General features: G+C 42.0%; 2 protein-coding genes across 2 annotated transcripts in view; one reads left to right on the top strand and one right to left on the bottom strand.

Moving 5' to 3' along the window:
- Positions 1-14,042, top strand: part of LOC145453240 (uncharacterized) — a 185,708-nt gene that overhangs the window by 88,253 nt on the left and 83,413 nt on the right. The gene's annotated exons all lie outside the window — the stretch shown is intronic.
- On the bottom strand, positions 4,408-12,840 carry LOC145453253 (uncharacterized). The gene is made up of 3 exons (XM_080331250.1): positions 12,553-12,840; positions 8,438-8,539; positions 4,408-4,856 (listed from the first exon to the last, which is right to left on the bottom strand). Exons 1-3 carry the CDS (start codon positions 12,715-12,717, stop codon positions 4,707-4,709), a joined length of 417 nt encoding a protein of 138 aa, XP_080187376.1. The 5' UTR covers positions 12,718-12,840; the 3' UTR covers positions 4,408-4,706.

Raw genomic sequence — 14,042 nt, 5'->3', positions numbered from 1 at the left:
CAAGTGCTAGTCACTGGTGGACGACGTCAAAAGCAACGACTTGTCATTGATTATTCACAAACGATTAATCAATTTACCTTTTTAGATGCGTACCCATTGCCGAAGATTGCAGATGTCGTAAACGAGGTCGCTAAAGGCAAAGTGTTCAGCTCTATCGACTTGAAGTCGGCGTACCATCAGGTTCCGTTAGAACGAGCTGACAGGCCATTCACTGCATTCGAGGCCTGCGGGTCACTTTATCAGTTTCGTAGGTTGCCCTTTGGCGTCACTAACGGGGTTAGTGCTTTTCAGAGATTTATCGATTCGTTCATCGAAAAGAATGCGCTTGAAGGAGCAGTCGCATATTTGGACGACATTACCGTCTACGGCAAGGATCAGAAGGAACACGACGAACGTTTGAAGTCCTTCATGTCTGCAGCTAAGTCCGCCAATCTGACGATCAACTCTGAGAAATCGACATTTTCTGTAGAAGAGCTAAAGCTCCTTGGACATCGAATAAGAAGAGGTGAGATCATGCCTGATCCTGAGCATTTGAAGCCGCTAATGGAACTGTCCCCTCCGAAGAGTGCCAAAGCTTTAAAGAGCTGCCTAGGCCTCTTTGCCTACTATTTTAAATGGATTCCGAGATTTTCCGAGCTTGCGGAACCTTTGTTCCATAACGAAAATTTTCCATTTGAAGGATTGGCTGTCGAAGCCTTCGATAAGTTGAAGAGCTGTCTCCGTCGCGCTTGTTTGGGTTGCATTCTGGACCAGGAACCATTCTCCGTCGAGACCGATGCTTCTGATACCACCATAGCTGCTATCCTGAGCCAGCGTGGAAGACCGGTAGCCTTCCTTTCACGAACTCTCACCAAGTCAGAGGCGAAGTATCCTGCCGTGGAAAAAGAAGCGCGTGCTATTATCGGGGCGGTGAGAAAATGGGGCTGTTTAACTACACGGTAGACGATTCAAAATAATAACCGACCAACAAGCTCTTATATTTATATTTGACAAGCAGCACAAAAGTAAGACCAAAAACACCAAGTTGGCTTTGTGGCGATTGGAGTTGAGTGAATATACCTACGATATCGAACATAGACCAGGTTTGGAAATCCAGCAGCTGATGCCTTCACCAGACTATGTTTGGCCACTAATGATTATGGTTTGAGTTTGGAAGAACTTCATGTCTCTTTGGGTCACCCTGGGATTCGCAGACTAATGCATTTCGTACGTTCGAAAAATCTTCCTTTTTCAGTCGAAGAAGTGAAGAGACAATGCAACCGCTGTAAAGAGTGCGCTCAGATAAAGCCGAAATTCTACAAACCTCCGGCCACGCCGTTGATCAAAGCGACCAGACCTTGGGAAAGATTGAGTGTGGATTTCAAGGGACCTGTGGACGGGAAAAGGCAGTACCTTCTCATCATGGTTGATGAGTATAGTCGTTTTCCTTTTGTATTTCCTTGTTCTGATATGCGAGCGTCAACCGTGATTTCACAATTTGTATCGCTGTTCAGCATAATGGGTCTTCCCGAATACGTCCACAGTGACCGATCACAGTCTTTCATTGGAAACGAAGTGTCACAATTTCTGAAGGAGAAAGGGATCGCGACGAGTCGAACCACGCCATACCACCCGACTGGTAACTCCCAATGCGAGCGCGTAAACCAGACAATCTGGCGTACAATCAAGCTCATGCTTGCTTCTCGCGGGCTGCCCGAAAGCAGTTGGGAGAAAGTACTTCCCGATGCATTACACTCAATTCGTTCGTTGTTATGTACCGCTACTAACGAGACTCCACATTCCAGGTTATTCAAGTTTCCTCGTAAATCAAGCATGGGCACATCTATGCCTGATTGGCTCTTAGACGGTGGAACTGTGCTAATGCGACGACATGTCCGACGAAAAGATGAACCTATCCGCGAGCCGGTTGAACTCATCGAAGCCAACCCTCAATACTCGTTGATCCAATATCCAGATGGGCGACAAACAACCGTGTCGAATAAAGATTTGGCTCGATACCCGTCGGAGTCCGTCGATACAACTCCTATTGAAACTACGAGTGATGGCGCTGATGATGACGCTACTGATGACATCAATGTCGAGGAGTCAACTCCCGAGATGGAGACGAGCAGTGGGTCGAACGTCGAAACTGCCGGCATCTGAACCCCCTGAGGTGCCGTTGACACGCTCAACTCGTATCAGAAAGGCGCCGGACAGATTTCATTATTGAGTTGAACAATTTTGCAGTGCTATATTTAGTATTTCACGTTGCATTTCATTGTGATATGTCACCGTAATTTTCAGACCGGGAGATTGACGTGTTTTGCCGGATTCGATATAGCGTATCACGTGAGCGCTGTCATGCCCCATGAACGATCATGGTGCTGCCAGCGCAGTAATCATTCATTTCTGCATTTGACTTTACCTAGTGAGGATCGCTGGTTTATGGTGTCTGCGCTAGTCGGGATATTGTTAATAAAAGCCTACCATACGTTCATTGGTCTGGTTCATCACAGCTACTTTGACCACCTCTGAATATCAGCAACTATTTTCAAATGCCACGTTACGTAGTATTGTGATTGGATTGAAATGTGGATGCACGCCATTTAGGCGGGTGCGCCGCATCGACTATTGGATTAGATGCTGCAGCCGCAGTCACTCATTTTGTCTCAAGTGAATTCAACATCCCTCTAACTCAGTGGTGGCCAACCTTTTTGCTATTCACGGCCGCATTTCGAGTAGTCATGTAGCCTACGGTCGCATTCCAGGACATTGTTCGTAAAGAACAAACTGGACACCTAATACCCAATTTAAACTGTCCATGTCCATTTTCGGTGAGCTCCAGACTAACCTAATTATTCATATCGGCGTATTATGTAGGCTACGCACCTAAATCGCGAGTGGTTATGTTATGAATAGTTTCTTCGACATGGTCGCGCTAAGCGCAAGAAAATTTCAGATTCACGAATGAATTTTGTCATTAATATTCGTAGTTTCACATACTACTATCACCAATTTATCCTTTCTCAGCCAATGTGTTCAGATTTCCCGGTAAAATTGATGGAGGGTGTGTTTTCAAAAATTGAGGGCAAGTTATAAATGATGATGTATCTACGGGTGGACAAATTGTAATAAGTCACTTTGTTATTTCTTGACCTCCCATCAGGATTGGTGATATGTTGGAAAGATATCGAAATCACCCAAACGCACCATAGAAACAAATTTATTTGGCGGGGAGGACACGATTTCAAGTATTTCCATATGGGGCGCATCATTTTTCGTTGCTGTTTAAATCAGTACTGTGGTGCTCAGGTCGCAAAGGGCGCTGCTATATTGAAATCGAAAAATGAATCACGCGCAGCGCGAAGAAAATTTCAATGTTGATCAAAATCTCCTAAAAATTTGAGAGTAAAATCACCAATTCAATTTTCATGTCGGCGGCCGCCAACACATACTAATTGAAATACGTGATGTCCACGGCTGCACAAATTTCCTTCTGCGGCCGCAGGTTGGCCACCCCTGCTCTAACTATAGGCTACAATTACCTGCATATTCATACACGTACGATCATTCCGTGAGTGAAAAATTGCAGGGGTGCACGCGTTCGGCAAAACACGTCCATCAAACCAAAAAATGTTGAAGATAACTTCTATAGATTAGGCCTACTGGTAGGGCTGGGCAAATTCGAGTACCTAAGTGATTCGATTCTGAATCACGTATTATGCTTCGAGTCGAGTCGAGCTTTCGAGTATCACTAATTATGACGTCATAACACAATGGAAGATGTAAACGTTCAAATATATACCTTTCATGTCACCTGAAAGAATATGATGCCTGTTATCTATCACATTAAAGATACCTTGGTATTCTTTCGACCTTACCGATTTCATTGCACTTTGTGACAATGTTGTGGGGTGGTCAGGACTTCGGAAATGTGTTATTTCCAGTAACGTTAGTAGCTTTGTATTATATGTTTGGTATGCTGCGATACGGTTTAAAGGCTTGCGCAGTGGAAAATAGTACCGAAACTATAATTCTCGTCGATAAATAACTTTCAGTGGCGAGGAGCGTATAATTTCGGTACTCGAAAAAATCGTCTTTTACTACTCGACTCGAATCATTAAGATTATTACTCGATTCAGATTCGAGTACTGGAATCATTATGCCCAGCCCTACCTACTGGTACACTAAATGAGATACGCTGATCAACAACAGTGTTAAAGCAACAATGATTTTCACGCAACAGGAAAATATAATGATGAAAATTTATCACGAATCAGTTCAACTTCTATTGTTCCCTGTCACCGGCTAATTCAGAACCGCAAGCTTCTTTTTGTAAAGTTCCATCGTATTGTTTTGTCGAAACACAATATGGTGATACGAATTTCTTAATTGCATATGAGCTAATAAATACTGCAGACGGAATCGGCATTTTAGAATAACTGTATTTCAATTTGCAACCATAACCTCCGCTGCGTACGTCACCGCACTCTCCACGACACGCAGCCACATTGATCGTCTTGTAATCAAGCGGAATGCCCCGCAGTGATGACCATAACGGTCCATTCCAGACGTATGATATGAGTGGGGTGTGTACTTGCCTGGCCTGATACTTGCCACGATAGCCACTTTTGGTTCGTTTGAGCTCCAGAAAATACATATATAGGAATAATCTACAAGCAGATATTAAAGTAACTCCATTCTTTTCAAATGACTCCTTTTTGTCATTATATTACTGTTTTCTTCATGATCCCAAATTGAACGATTAGAACTGTATATGCTATGATTCCGCATCCGATTCCGAAGATGTTGAGATTTCGTGACATGTCCGCTTGCTCCTTGGCTTTTCGCGGGTCAATGCTTTTCAAATTATTGGCCTGCATGAAATTCGATGACAATTGTCAGTGTCTATGAAAAACAGTAAACATGTATGTTTCGAATGCGTGTGAATGAAATAATAGTCAATGTATGGTCCGAGCTTTTCAATACCAAGCTCTATATGCGCCAAGTATATTTGTAACATATTTTCTCCGGCCTTGATGCGGCTTTGCACGATTCGTATATTAAATGTATTCTGTTGAATAAGTGATTGACCAAAATTTACCACATCGCAGAAAATCATGACCTGATGGCTGTGGTCGTTAATAGCATGCATGGATAAATATTGTTTACGCATTGTGTAAGCTACCGATCGATGGTTAAATAATAAAAATCCAGTCACACCTATGCAACATTATTGCGACACTTTCCCGCGAAAAGTATAGCTATAAGTGGTGGGTTTCACAGTCGAAATGGCATGCCCTATAGATAGCCTGGTTATTCCATTTGTTAGTCTTACACCGTTGGCCAAGCCGCGACATTATCTACTGCAGGAGTGTCAAACTCAAATTGCGTCGAGGGCCGGATTCAAACCTTGAAATCGCTCGAGGGCCGGATTAGTCGATGATTTTATATACTTTATTATTAAAAGCATATAGATATTATCGCAACAAACAATATATATTACATTGCACCAAGGATCATAGTATAGATCAGTGGTTCCCAACCTTTTTCGGTGTCGGGGCCAAATTTAGAATTTCAGAGTACGGTCGGGGCCGCACGAATACCAGGGCAATGAAACGGACCCAAAATAGTCATCAAAATATGAAAATTGGCATTGTTCCGATCAATCGCTCGAAGCCATTGGCGATTGTTATGGTCTTTGTGTTGCTGCGCTCCTATTGTTCAGAACAATCTACCTTTGGTGGCTATTTCGGAGCAGTTTTATTGCCCTGGCGAGATTTCAATTCGTATTTTTAGAATCAGTACGACAGTAGCTTTCAAATTATTCGGACACTTCTGTCGTGAGCTGTAGGACTACCAATTATGCTGCTTTCGGGGACGTTTAATGAGTCAGCTTTTATTGCCTAAACGCGCGAAGCGCGAAAATTTTCTCTAATTCATGATTGAATCGGTCAACATGATCGGGAATCGCATGTATATTGCTAGCAAGTTTTTTCCTCTCTCTGCTCACGTAATCAGTTTTACAGGTAGAGCCGAGGGACGTGTGTTTGAAAAGGTAGGACCCCTCAATAATAATTAAACATCTCCGGGCGTATATCCGTTGGCAGGAACGAAAAGGCACTTCGTGAGCAACCCTCCCCCCAAAAACTTTGGTCTTGGGCTCCCATAGGGTGAAAAACCTACCCCTACCACCTTGTTCGCTTTTACCACAAAATTAGCGGTACCGTTAAGTGAGCCAGAGCGAGGCGCAAAATTTTCGATAATTTATGATAAAATCGATCAATATTATTGGGAATTGCATATTGCTATAAGTTTCTTGTCCTCGCTGCTCACATAATCATATTTACCGGAAGAGCTAAGTGAAATGTCTTGGAAACTGCAGAACCCGTTGGTATGACCCCGTAACTTGGTGGTATTTCGTAACCTGCTGTCTGCTATATCAAAAAATATAGAATAGTCCAAACGTATGCTACTAAACTAAGAGGCGCACACTATTTCAAATTGGTATTTTTCACTGGAATATAATTTTTCCCTGCGGCATGATATGTGTCTTGTGTGGCTCAGATTGCCAAGACAGTATTTTGTATATAACGAAGCTTCGGTCAGCATAAGGGACGTCCTTTTTGGCCAAGGTTTTCTCGCTGCCAATCGTTCTGACACACTTCTTGGAGTCGCATGTTACATGGCGTAAAACTTAATGTGTGTTGGTGCGTCGTGGCGCGGTAATGACAAACGCCGATACGACCATTTCGATAAATATATTTTTTTGGGGGGATGAGTACCCAAAAGTCAATATATTTGGCAGCATGAAATCACGCCTAGAGTAAAACGATGCACAAATTTTCAAAAAATACTCTATAATTTATACTTATTCACAAAATAATTTTGAGCCCCTTCGAGCTCCTCCCCCCCCCAATTGGAGGGTGTGTCGTGCCGCAGTTATGGTCCTGTCTATACCTATATCTATAGCTACTGCTCGTTCAACCGGAAAGTTGGGGCACATTGAAGTGAAACAGCGGCGACGTAACGTTAGTAGTCTATTTACGACTATCCTGCAATCCTAATTAAAAACTTCAGACTCCAAGCCATACGTGCATTTCATAAATGTAAAATTTTATTTTTGGTCAATACTCGATTTCTTAATATTATGTGGGGGCCGCAAGAAGGCTATCCGCGGGCCGCATGCGGCCCTCAGGGCCGCGGTTGGGAATCACTGGTATAGATCTTGTTCTAACAACCAGCAATACCTTTATTCGCGAACAATGCAATTGATCAAAAGTACGACTACGACGATATTGACACCTGCCATATTTGTATGCTCGTTGCTCACCTTGCTTTAGCCTTGATCTGGCATTAGCCCGGCGCATGCATTGTGAGGAACAAGAGATTCAACTATAACCACAGACGTTGGAATGTATTTTTGTTATTATCAAATCGCGCGTCGGGTTTCTCTGGAGTCCGGGGATCTTTGCAATCGGAAGTGGCACATCAGTGCAACCACAGAAATTTGAATATTTATATTTGTGTACCAAATATATTCTCCATGTAAACTGCCCTTAACGGTTCTGCATTGGCGTTTTCGCTTCTGTGAATAACTACTGTTCTTCATGAAACCCTGGACGCAGCATGCCCTGTTTTCCTTCTAAAAATTCGGTGTCAATGTCGCCGAGATGTTCCTAGTCGCAATAACATTAGAATAACAAAAGTCGCGTCCGCAGTCGTGTGGCTATAATGTGACCATGGACATTGAAGATGCTCGAGATTTGCTGTGTTAAGGGATTATTTAATGGAAGGGTCTACTATAAAAAAGAACTTGAACCTTTGTTCTTGTGCTGGATAATATAAGCGTTTTTCAATATACTCTGAATTGCTTCGCGTGCCGGATGAAATCGTCTGGCGAGCCGTACATTTGACAACCCTACTCTACTGTATCAAACAGCATTTTGTAGGCGACACACTACTCTTATCGATCGCATGTATATCATTGTTTAACTAATCAATCTAGCGTAGGCTACTTATTACTCACGACAAATATATTGAAAATCATAAACACCAAATATTGAACTCTTAACTAAATCGCAAACGCCGCAGAGATCACGATCAATATGTAGGTCACTATTTCGGTATGCCCCAATAAATACATTTGCTTGTATTCGCAAACCGATGCCAACGAAGACTTATGGAATCCGAAATTAACTATGCATGGGTATTTCAACTGAATGTATGTCAAAAGGCAATCGGACATTTAAATTTCTATGGTTCGCATGCCCCTTCAAAATCGATGCAGTTGAGTCGCAAAACATTGCCCTGAAAGCATACCTGATAGATCAGTAGTGAATATGCCTAAACTGAATAGCGTATGTGAGCCCATACCTAAAACCACGAAGGACGAAATACACCAGTCACATATTTTAGGGATTACGGATTTGATTTCTGAACGAAAAATGACTCATACCTCTGACGCTGGTATCATGGCTGCAATCCCGAGTATAAGGCAACAGAAGATTGTTGTGAATAGCGATAATGGAGTATAATCAGGGATGTGTGCTGGCTCTTCCTATTGAATTAAATATAACAACGTTATTTCATAATCTATATAAGAGAGGGGTCTCCAACAGTGGCCCACGGACCACTGGTGGGCTATATGCAGGGGCATTTTTGATGTGATTCACAGGGCTATTTGGAAAATTGTAGATTTAGTGAAAGTTATATTTGTTATGTTATTCTCCCATCGAATTGTACGTTAAAGGTAGTTTATACATCAACTTTTCTAGCCAGCTCAGACGAGACATATAGTGACACGTATGGAGTCACAATGTACACGTCGAAAATGGGACGGAAAATGGTGTCTTTGTCTCCAGGCTACGTGACAACCAATGATGACAACCTACGGCAAACAGCAACGAAAATAATTTCGATTATGTAATATCTGGATGGTAGTGCTGTTCAAAAGTTCGTGCATCAAAGTCGGACTGAATTGCGTTAGATGTAGATTTATGGTACTTCGGCAGGTCATATTACTGTATCACAAATATTGCCAAAATTGCAATTTATTATCAATTATCATCTTTCTGTGGAAGTATACGGTAGCAGGGAAAGAAACGTATTGGATCGAGGAGTGTTTATCTTCACGTGTACGGAAATGGTTCCCAACCTGTGGTACGCGTACCACTAGTGGTACGCGAAGGTGTTCCAGGTGGTACGTGAGTGGATTCTATTTTTTTTTTCGACCAAAGGGAGTTATTAGTTCAGGTGGGGTTGAACACGAAGATTGTTCTCCAATAAACTTCAGGCTTAGAATGGCCTCCTCGTACTCGACTCTAGCTTAGCACGCTATTCCCCAGCCGCTAATTTTCCCGTCTACGTGGGAGTGCGACCAAGGATTTTCATCTCTGATGACTATCAAGTCGTAGAAACGAAACCGACTTGTTGCGCCAATGCATTACTTTCGATGCCCTGTGAGCAAACATATGCCACGCATCGACCAGCTAGTTCTCAAACTTGGGGCCGTGAAAGCATCTGAAGGGTGACGCAAAGCTGCGGCTAACTGAAAAAAATTTCGCGCTCGGCGCGATTTACCTCCATTTCATTATTTCTGCTCTGTGTATCGTCCTGATTGCGTATTTTGGAATTCCCTTATCAACTGTCATAACCTTCCATGCCATCAAATTATTCGCTATGATTGCTAGCATTCTGGTTGCATTTTGCGATATGATGATAAGGGGAGCGCAAAATTTTTCAGTTATAAAAAGTGGTGTGTCAAAAAAAGTTTGAGCACCGCTAAGCTATAATGGAAACTAAACAAATGCAGCCATCGCATTAAATAAATTGACGTTTGTTGTTTGCTGTTTTTTCATTATGTTATTCTTCTTGTGAATGGTGGTGAAAAAACAATTCCATGTTTCCTATCAACCCTGGCTAATAAATCCTAGTTTAATAGGATTTGCTATTACGCCTCGCATAGGTCAAATACGTCATTATGACGTCATAAATGACGGATACATTTTTGACCGCCTTCGGCGCGCATAACTTATGTAGGTGGTACGCGAGCACTGCATAAAACCTCGGAATGGTAAGTGGGTGGTAAAAGGTTGGGAACCACTGGTGTACGGCCTTGAAATCATTGTAGGCCTCATTATTACGGAAGAATCGCGTGAATTGTTCGCATCATTGGATTGAATGTTCTGACATCGCAACTTCATGCAGTACGTACATGAACCGAAATCATGTTAAGAATAGTTGGAAGCTGACCCAGAATCGTTTCGCTGTCAGAACGTCGCCACCATAGTGGAAGTAAATCCGCAATCACGCAAACTGAGTTAGTGGATGCGGGGATTCGATTAATGTGTTTCGCAAAGTGCGCGGAAAGGTGAACGGCCATAATGCACACAAGAGTTATACAGGATACCAGTGCCGTAGCTACCGCACCCTCAACCACTCCAATTGCGAGGTGGGCCTTGAGGAATGCCCAAAATTACTTCGTTAGTCGTTTTTACACACCATCACGTTTCTACACACCATCCCATCCGCGCAAGCGGAGCGGATTCTCACAAAGGCCTGGAATACTGGTGTCAAACTCTATCACGACACATGCGATCTTGATTAGTGGAACGATAGTAAAGACCAGATGTTTTCATACCGGAGTTAGTGCACCACAAGGCGTATGCAAGATATTTTTTGGTCTTACGCGAGGAGTCTAATTTTTCTGGCGCAGTGAAATCAACTGCGTTTAGGTGACAAGCGAGAAATGGTTCAAGCTTACCGAATGCATCGTTTATGAAAGCACATACCACCATGCTTTCACATGGCTATGTAACGTTACCAGCCTGATCCGCAGTGAATATATGTTTCTTTACTGCGCCGGCGAAGGAAATTACAACGCAGCATTTTGTAGGCATTTATCCCGGGTTTGTTCTGACAGAACCAGACGCACCTGCTTATTATTAAGGCTACTTGCTTTGAGCTATTGCAATCTTCAGTGTTTTGCTATGGGTTGTAATTCATGATGAAATAATGGACGCGTGCACTTTTACAAAACACTGCCGCGAATTGATTTACTCGGGGAGTAGAATCTAGCTCACCGCTTCTCATCCTTTTTCAGTTCCGGACCCACTTTTCATCTTAATTTCATTGCGCGACCCACCAGATGCCCTTTCGAGACTAACGTTTATACCACTGCTCGTGGGCGCCGGTTTTTATGTTTTCAATGCATTACAATTATTTGGTGGCGCCTACCGTGAATATTTTCCCAAAGTCATGATGGCATTGGGCCAATGATATTGGAAATTGCATATACTGCTATGAATTTCTGGACAGAGCCACTTAGGCGCCTATATCGTCAATGAAAAATTGGGACGAAGGTTTCGATCCTTTTCGGCAGAGGCCGCATGTTGACCAAAGCTCCATATGTCTTGATATGTCGTGGCGCGGTATTCGCCGACATCGAAATGCTTATTTCTACAAATTATGCGTAATATTTTTCTTAGGGAAATGGGTATCCATATTAAACCCAAGACATCGAACGATGTCAAATCGCGTGCAGCGCGAAAAAAAATTGAAATAAGTTCTATATTTCTCCAAAGAGATACTCCATAATTTATGTTGATTCATTAGATGCACCAATTGGGGGATGTGGTGCGGCGTTTATGGTCCTGCATGTAACGCATGATTACAGACGTGAAAGGCTCATCTATGGGCTCTTCGCCATCCGATCTGTTTTAAGCGGCGTTTTAAAAAAGTATGAAATTGTATCGTACTCCAAGCCGGCAGATGCGCAATCATAACAAAGAATATCGGCCTGGTGTAAATAACCGTTGTAGCGGAAAAACACCATGAATACCACAAACAACAACAGACGAGAAAGTGCATATTCAATGATATCCAATCAGCAATTCGTCTATTACGTCGAACACAAATGGGTTATGAGGAGCATGCGATGCGACAAGTGTTTGCTGATTATAACGACAAATTGGGCTGGATTGCTGCATTTCCCGATCAACTTTCGCAAAGACTTTCCAGGAAAAAATGAACTTCAATCTCACGCATTTAAAATTACGCACTGTCGGAATTCACGCTCCAATCAAAATGATTGTGACGAAAATATAGCTCACGAATTATTGTGAGCACGGCAACGTGACTTGTGGCGCATATGGGCGCAAAACATATAAATTGGCAGTAAGAAAATGTGAATTTACTGCTTTCATCTTGAGAATATAAAGTGTTCGAAATATTTGGAAAATTGAATACGAAAGTGCAGCATTTTAAACGTCTTTGCGACCCAGTAGTGGGTCGCGACCCACGACCTAGCTTGCCCATCACAGTGAAAAGATGTTTGGAAGTGTAAATACAGAGTTTTCTGTAATTTATAATTCAATTGGGTATACTTTATCAAAAATAATTTAGATGGGTAACCTACGCCATACATGGGGTAACGCGAAAGGGTACGAACTTAGAAAAGTGTGAGAACCCCCTAACTATAACGTAACAAACCTGATATTACAACTTGAAGTAGATTTCTGACTGCTCCTATGAATGTTAAAGAATCTATTACTCAACAAATGGAAATTGCACCTGCTGAATTAAGTACAAATTAGACGGGCTTCTCGGAGCGCTGAAAGATGGTGACGTTGTATTCCAACAAAATATCTGGGAATAAGACGGTTGTCGACTTTCGCGTCTTTCTGTAGTCCGTTTTGCTATCAAATCTTCACTAGTGCTTGCCGTGGCTTCCTCCATCAGAATGCTGACTTGAATTCAACAGAATCGTATATTAAAAATACCATATATCTTCAAATGGACAAAGAACAGCCAATATATTTCAATATATAACCAAATTGACACTGAGAGTTTGAAAAAGTATATGCGCGATCAGTAAACTATTCAAAATCAATCGTGACAATGGCATATACACTCAGTTGTAACGATGTATGTATATGTATATAGATTAGGTATACATAACTTTTTTCAACAACAATCCAATACTTCATGCTAATATATGTCAATGTAAAACCAGATGCACGCATAACGTCTCCTTCGAGTGTCATATCCAGACACTCGACTGTAGTCTCTCGGGTACTCAGCAATTTCAAATATTGAGCTTCTTCACATATCCTGATCTCTTTGCAAGACACGTCCGTTTTCAGTTTCAATCATGTCATCATATATTGCGATTTTGCAAATATTATAGCTTCTTTCCATGATGAAATGCGTTAAATAGACAATTCCAGTACCCAATAATAGCAAATTAGCAGGTACTGTTGGTCACCTGAAACAGCCTTCTACATTACTAGAGTAGGGGGCGTTTCGATCAGATCTTGTTTGTGTATCTAGTATTGGATCTGTTGATATGCCTGTCAAGAATTATATCCCGTCAAAATGACTACTTCCTGCCCACGCCAACACAGTTTTACAAAGCTATTTGAATAAGACGTACCTCTTTATCTATAGACGGATGCGAAAACGTGACTCAGCGTTGAATAGCCAGGTAGTAATAGCGATTGTTATGATACCGATGTTGCATCCAAGCGACTGACAGTCGGCCAGATTGACAGTAAAAAATCGAGTTTATTTTGGTTCGAATACGACACATGGTACCGAGAACAGGTTATTGAGCTGTACAGTGTATCTCCTAGCGGTTGGCCCGGATATCAAAGCACTACCAGCGATATAAATACGATAAAATATATATTGAATACCCGGATTAATTTTATCAATTGCTTCAACGAATGGGATTATTTTTCAGCCTAAACTTTTATTGTAAAGATTGGAATTGTATATTCATTCATACATATGGCTATGCATTTATATACGGAGAGACTTTTTCATAATATAGGATCCCATATAATATGATTTCTCACAGTTCCAGTGACGCAACGCTGTCCTAACCTACACAAGACATGATGTCTGAGTTACAACACAGTCCGAACAGACTCCAGATATGATATCAGAATAACGCAACACATGCAGGCCGAACATATCTCAGACTTGATGTCCGGGTGCTGCAATACAATGCCAACCTACGCCATATATTGATATCGATTGGATACTAAAGAAAATTGTTC

Source organism: Botryllus schlosseri, chromosome 13 (assembly GCF_051294905.1).
Source record: "Botryllus schlosseri isolate E-star chromosome 13, Bs_hap1, whole genome shotgun sequence".
In the NCBI taxonomy this organism is placed as follows: Eukaryota; Metazoa; Chordata; class Ascidiacea; order Stolidobranchia; family Styelidae; genus Botryllus; species Botryllus schlosseri.
The sequence above is the reverse complement of the archived record's forward strand: the minus strand, read 5'-3'. Positions and strand labels throughout refer to the sequence as shown.

Coding starts and splice junctions, on each gene's coding strand:
- LOC145453253 (XM_080331250.1), bottom strand. CDS start 12,717: ATGGAGGAAGCCACGGCAAGCACTAGTGAAGATTTGATAGCAAAACGG. Junction 8,540..12,552: donor ATTTGTACTTAATTCAGCAG/GTGCAATTTCCA, acceptor TTAATTCAATAG/GAAGAGCCAGCACACATCCC. Junction 4,857..8,437: donor CCATGATACCAGCGTCAGAG/GTATGAGTCATT, acceptor AATTTCATGCAG/GCCAATAATTTGAAAAGCAT.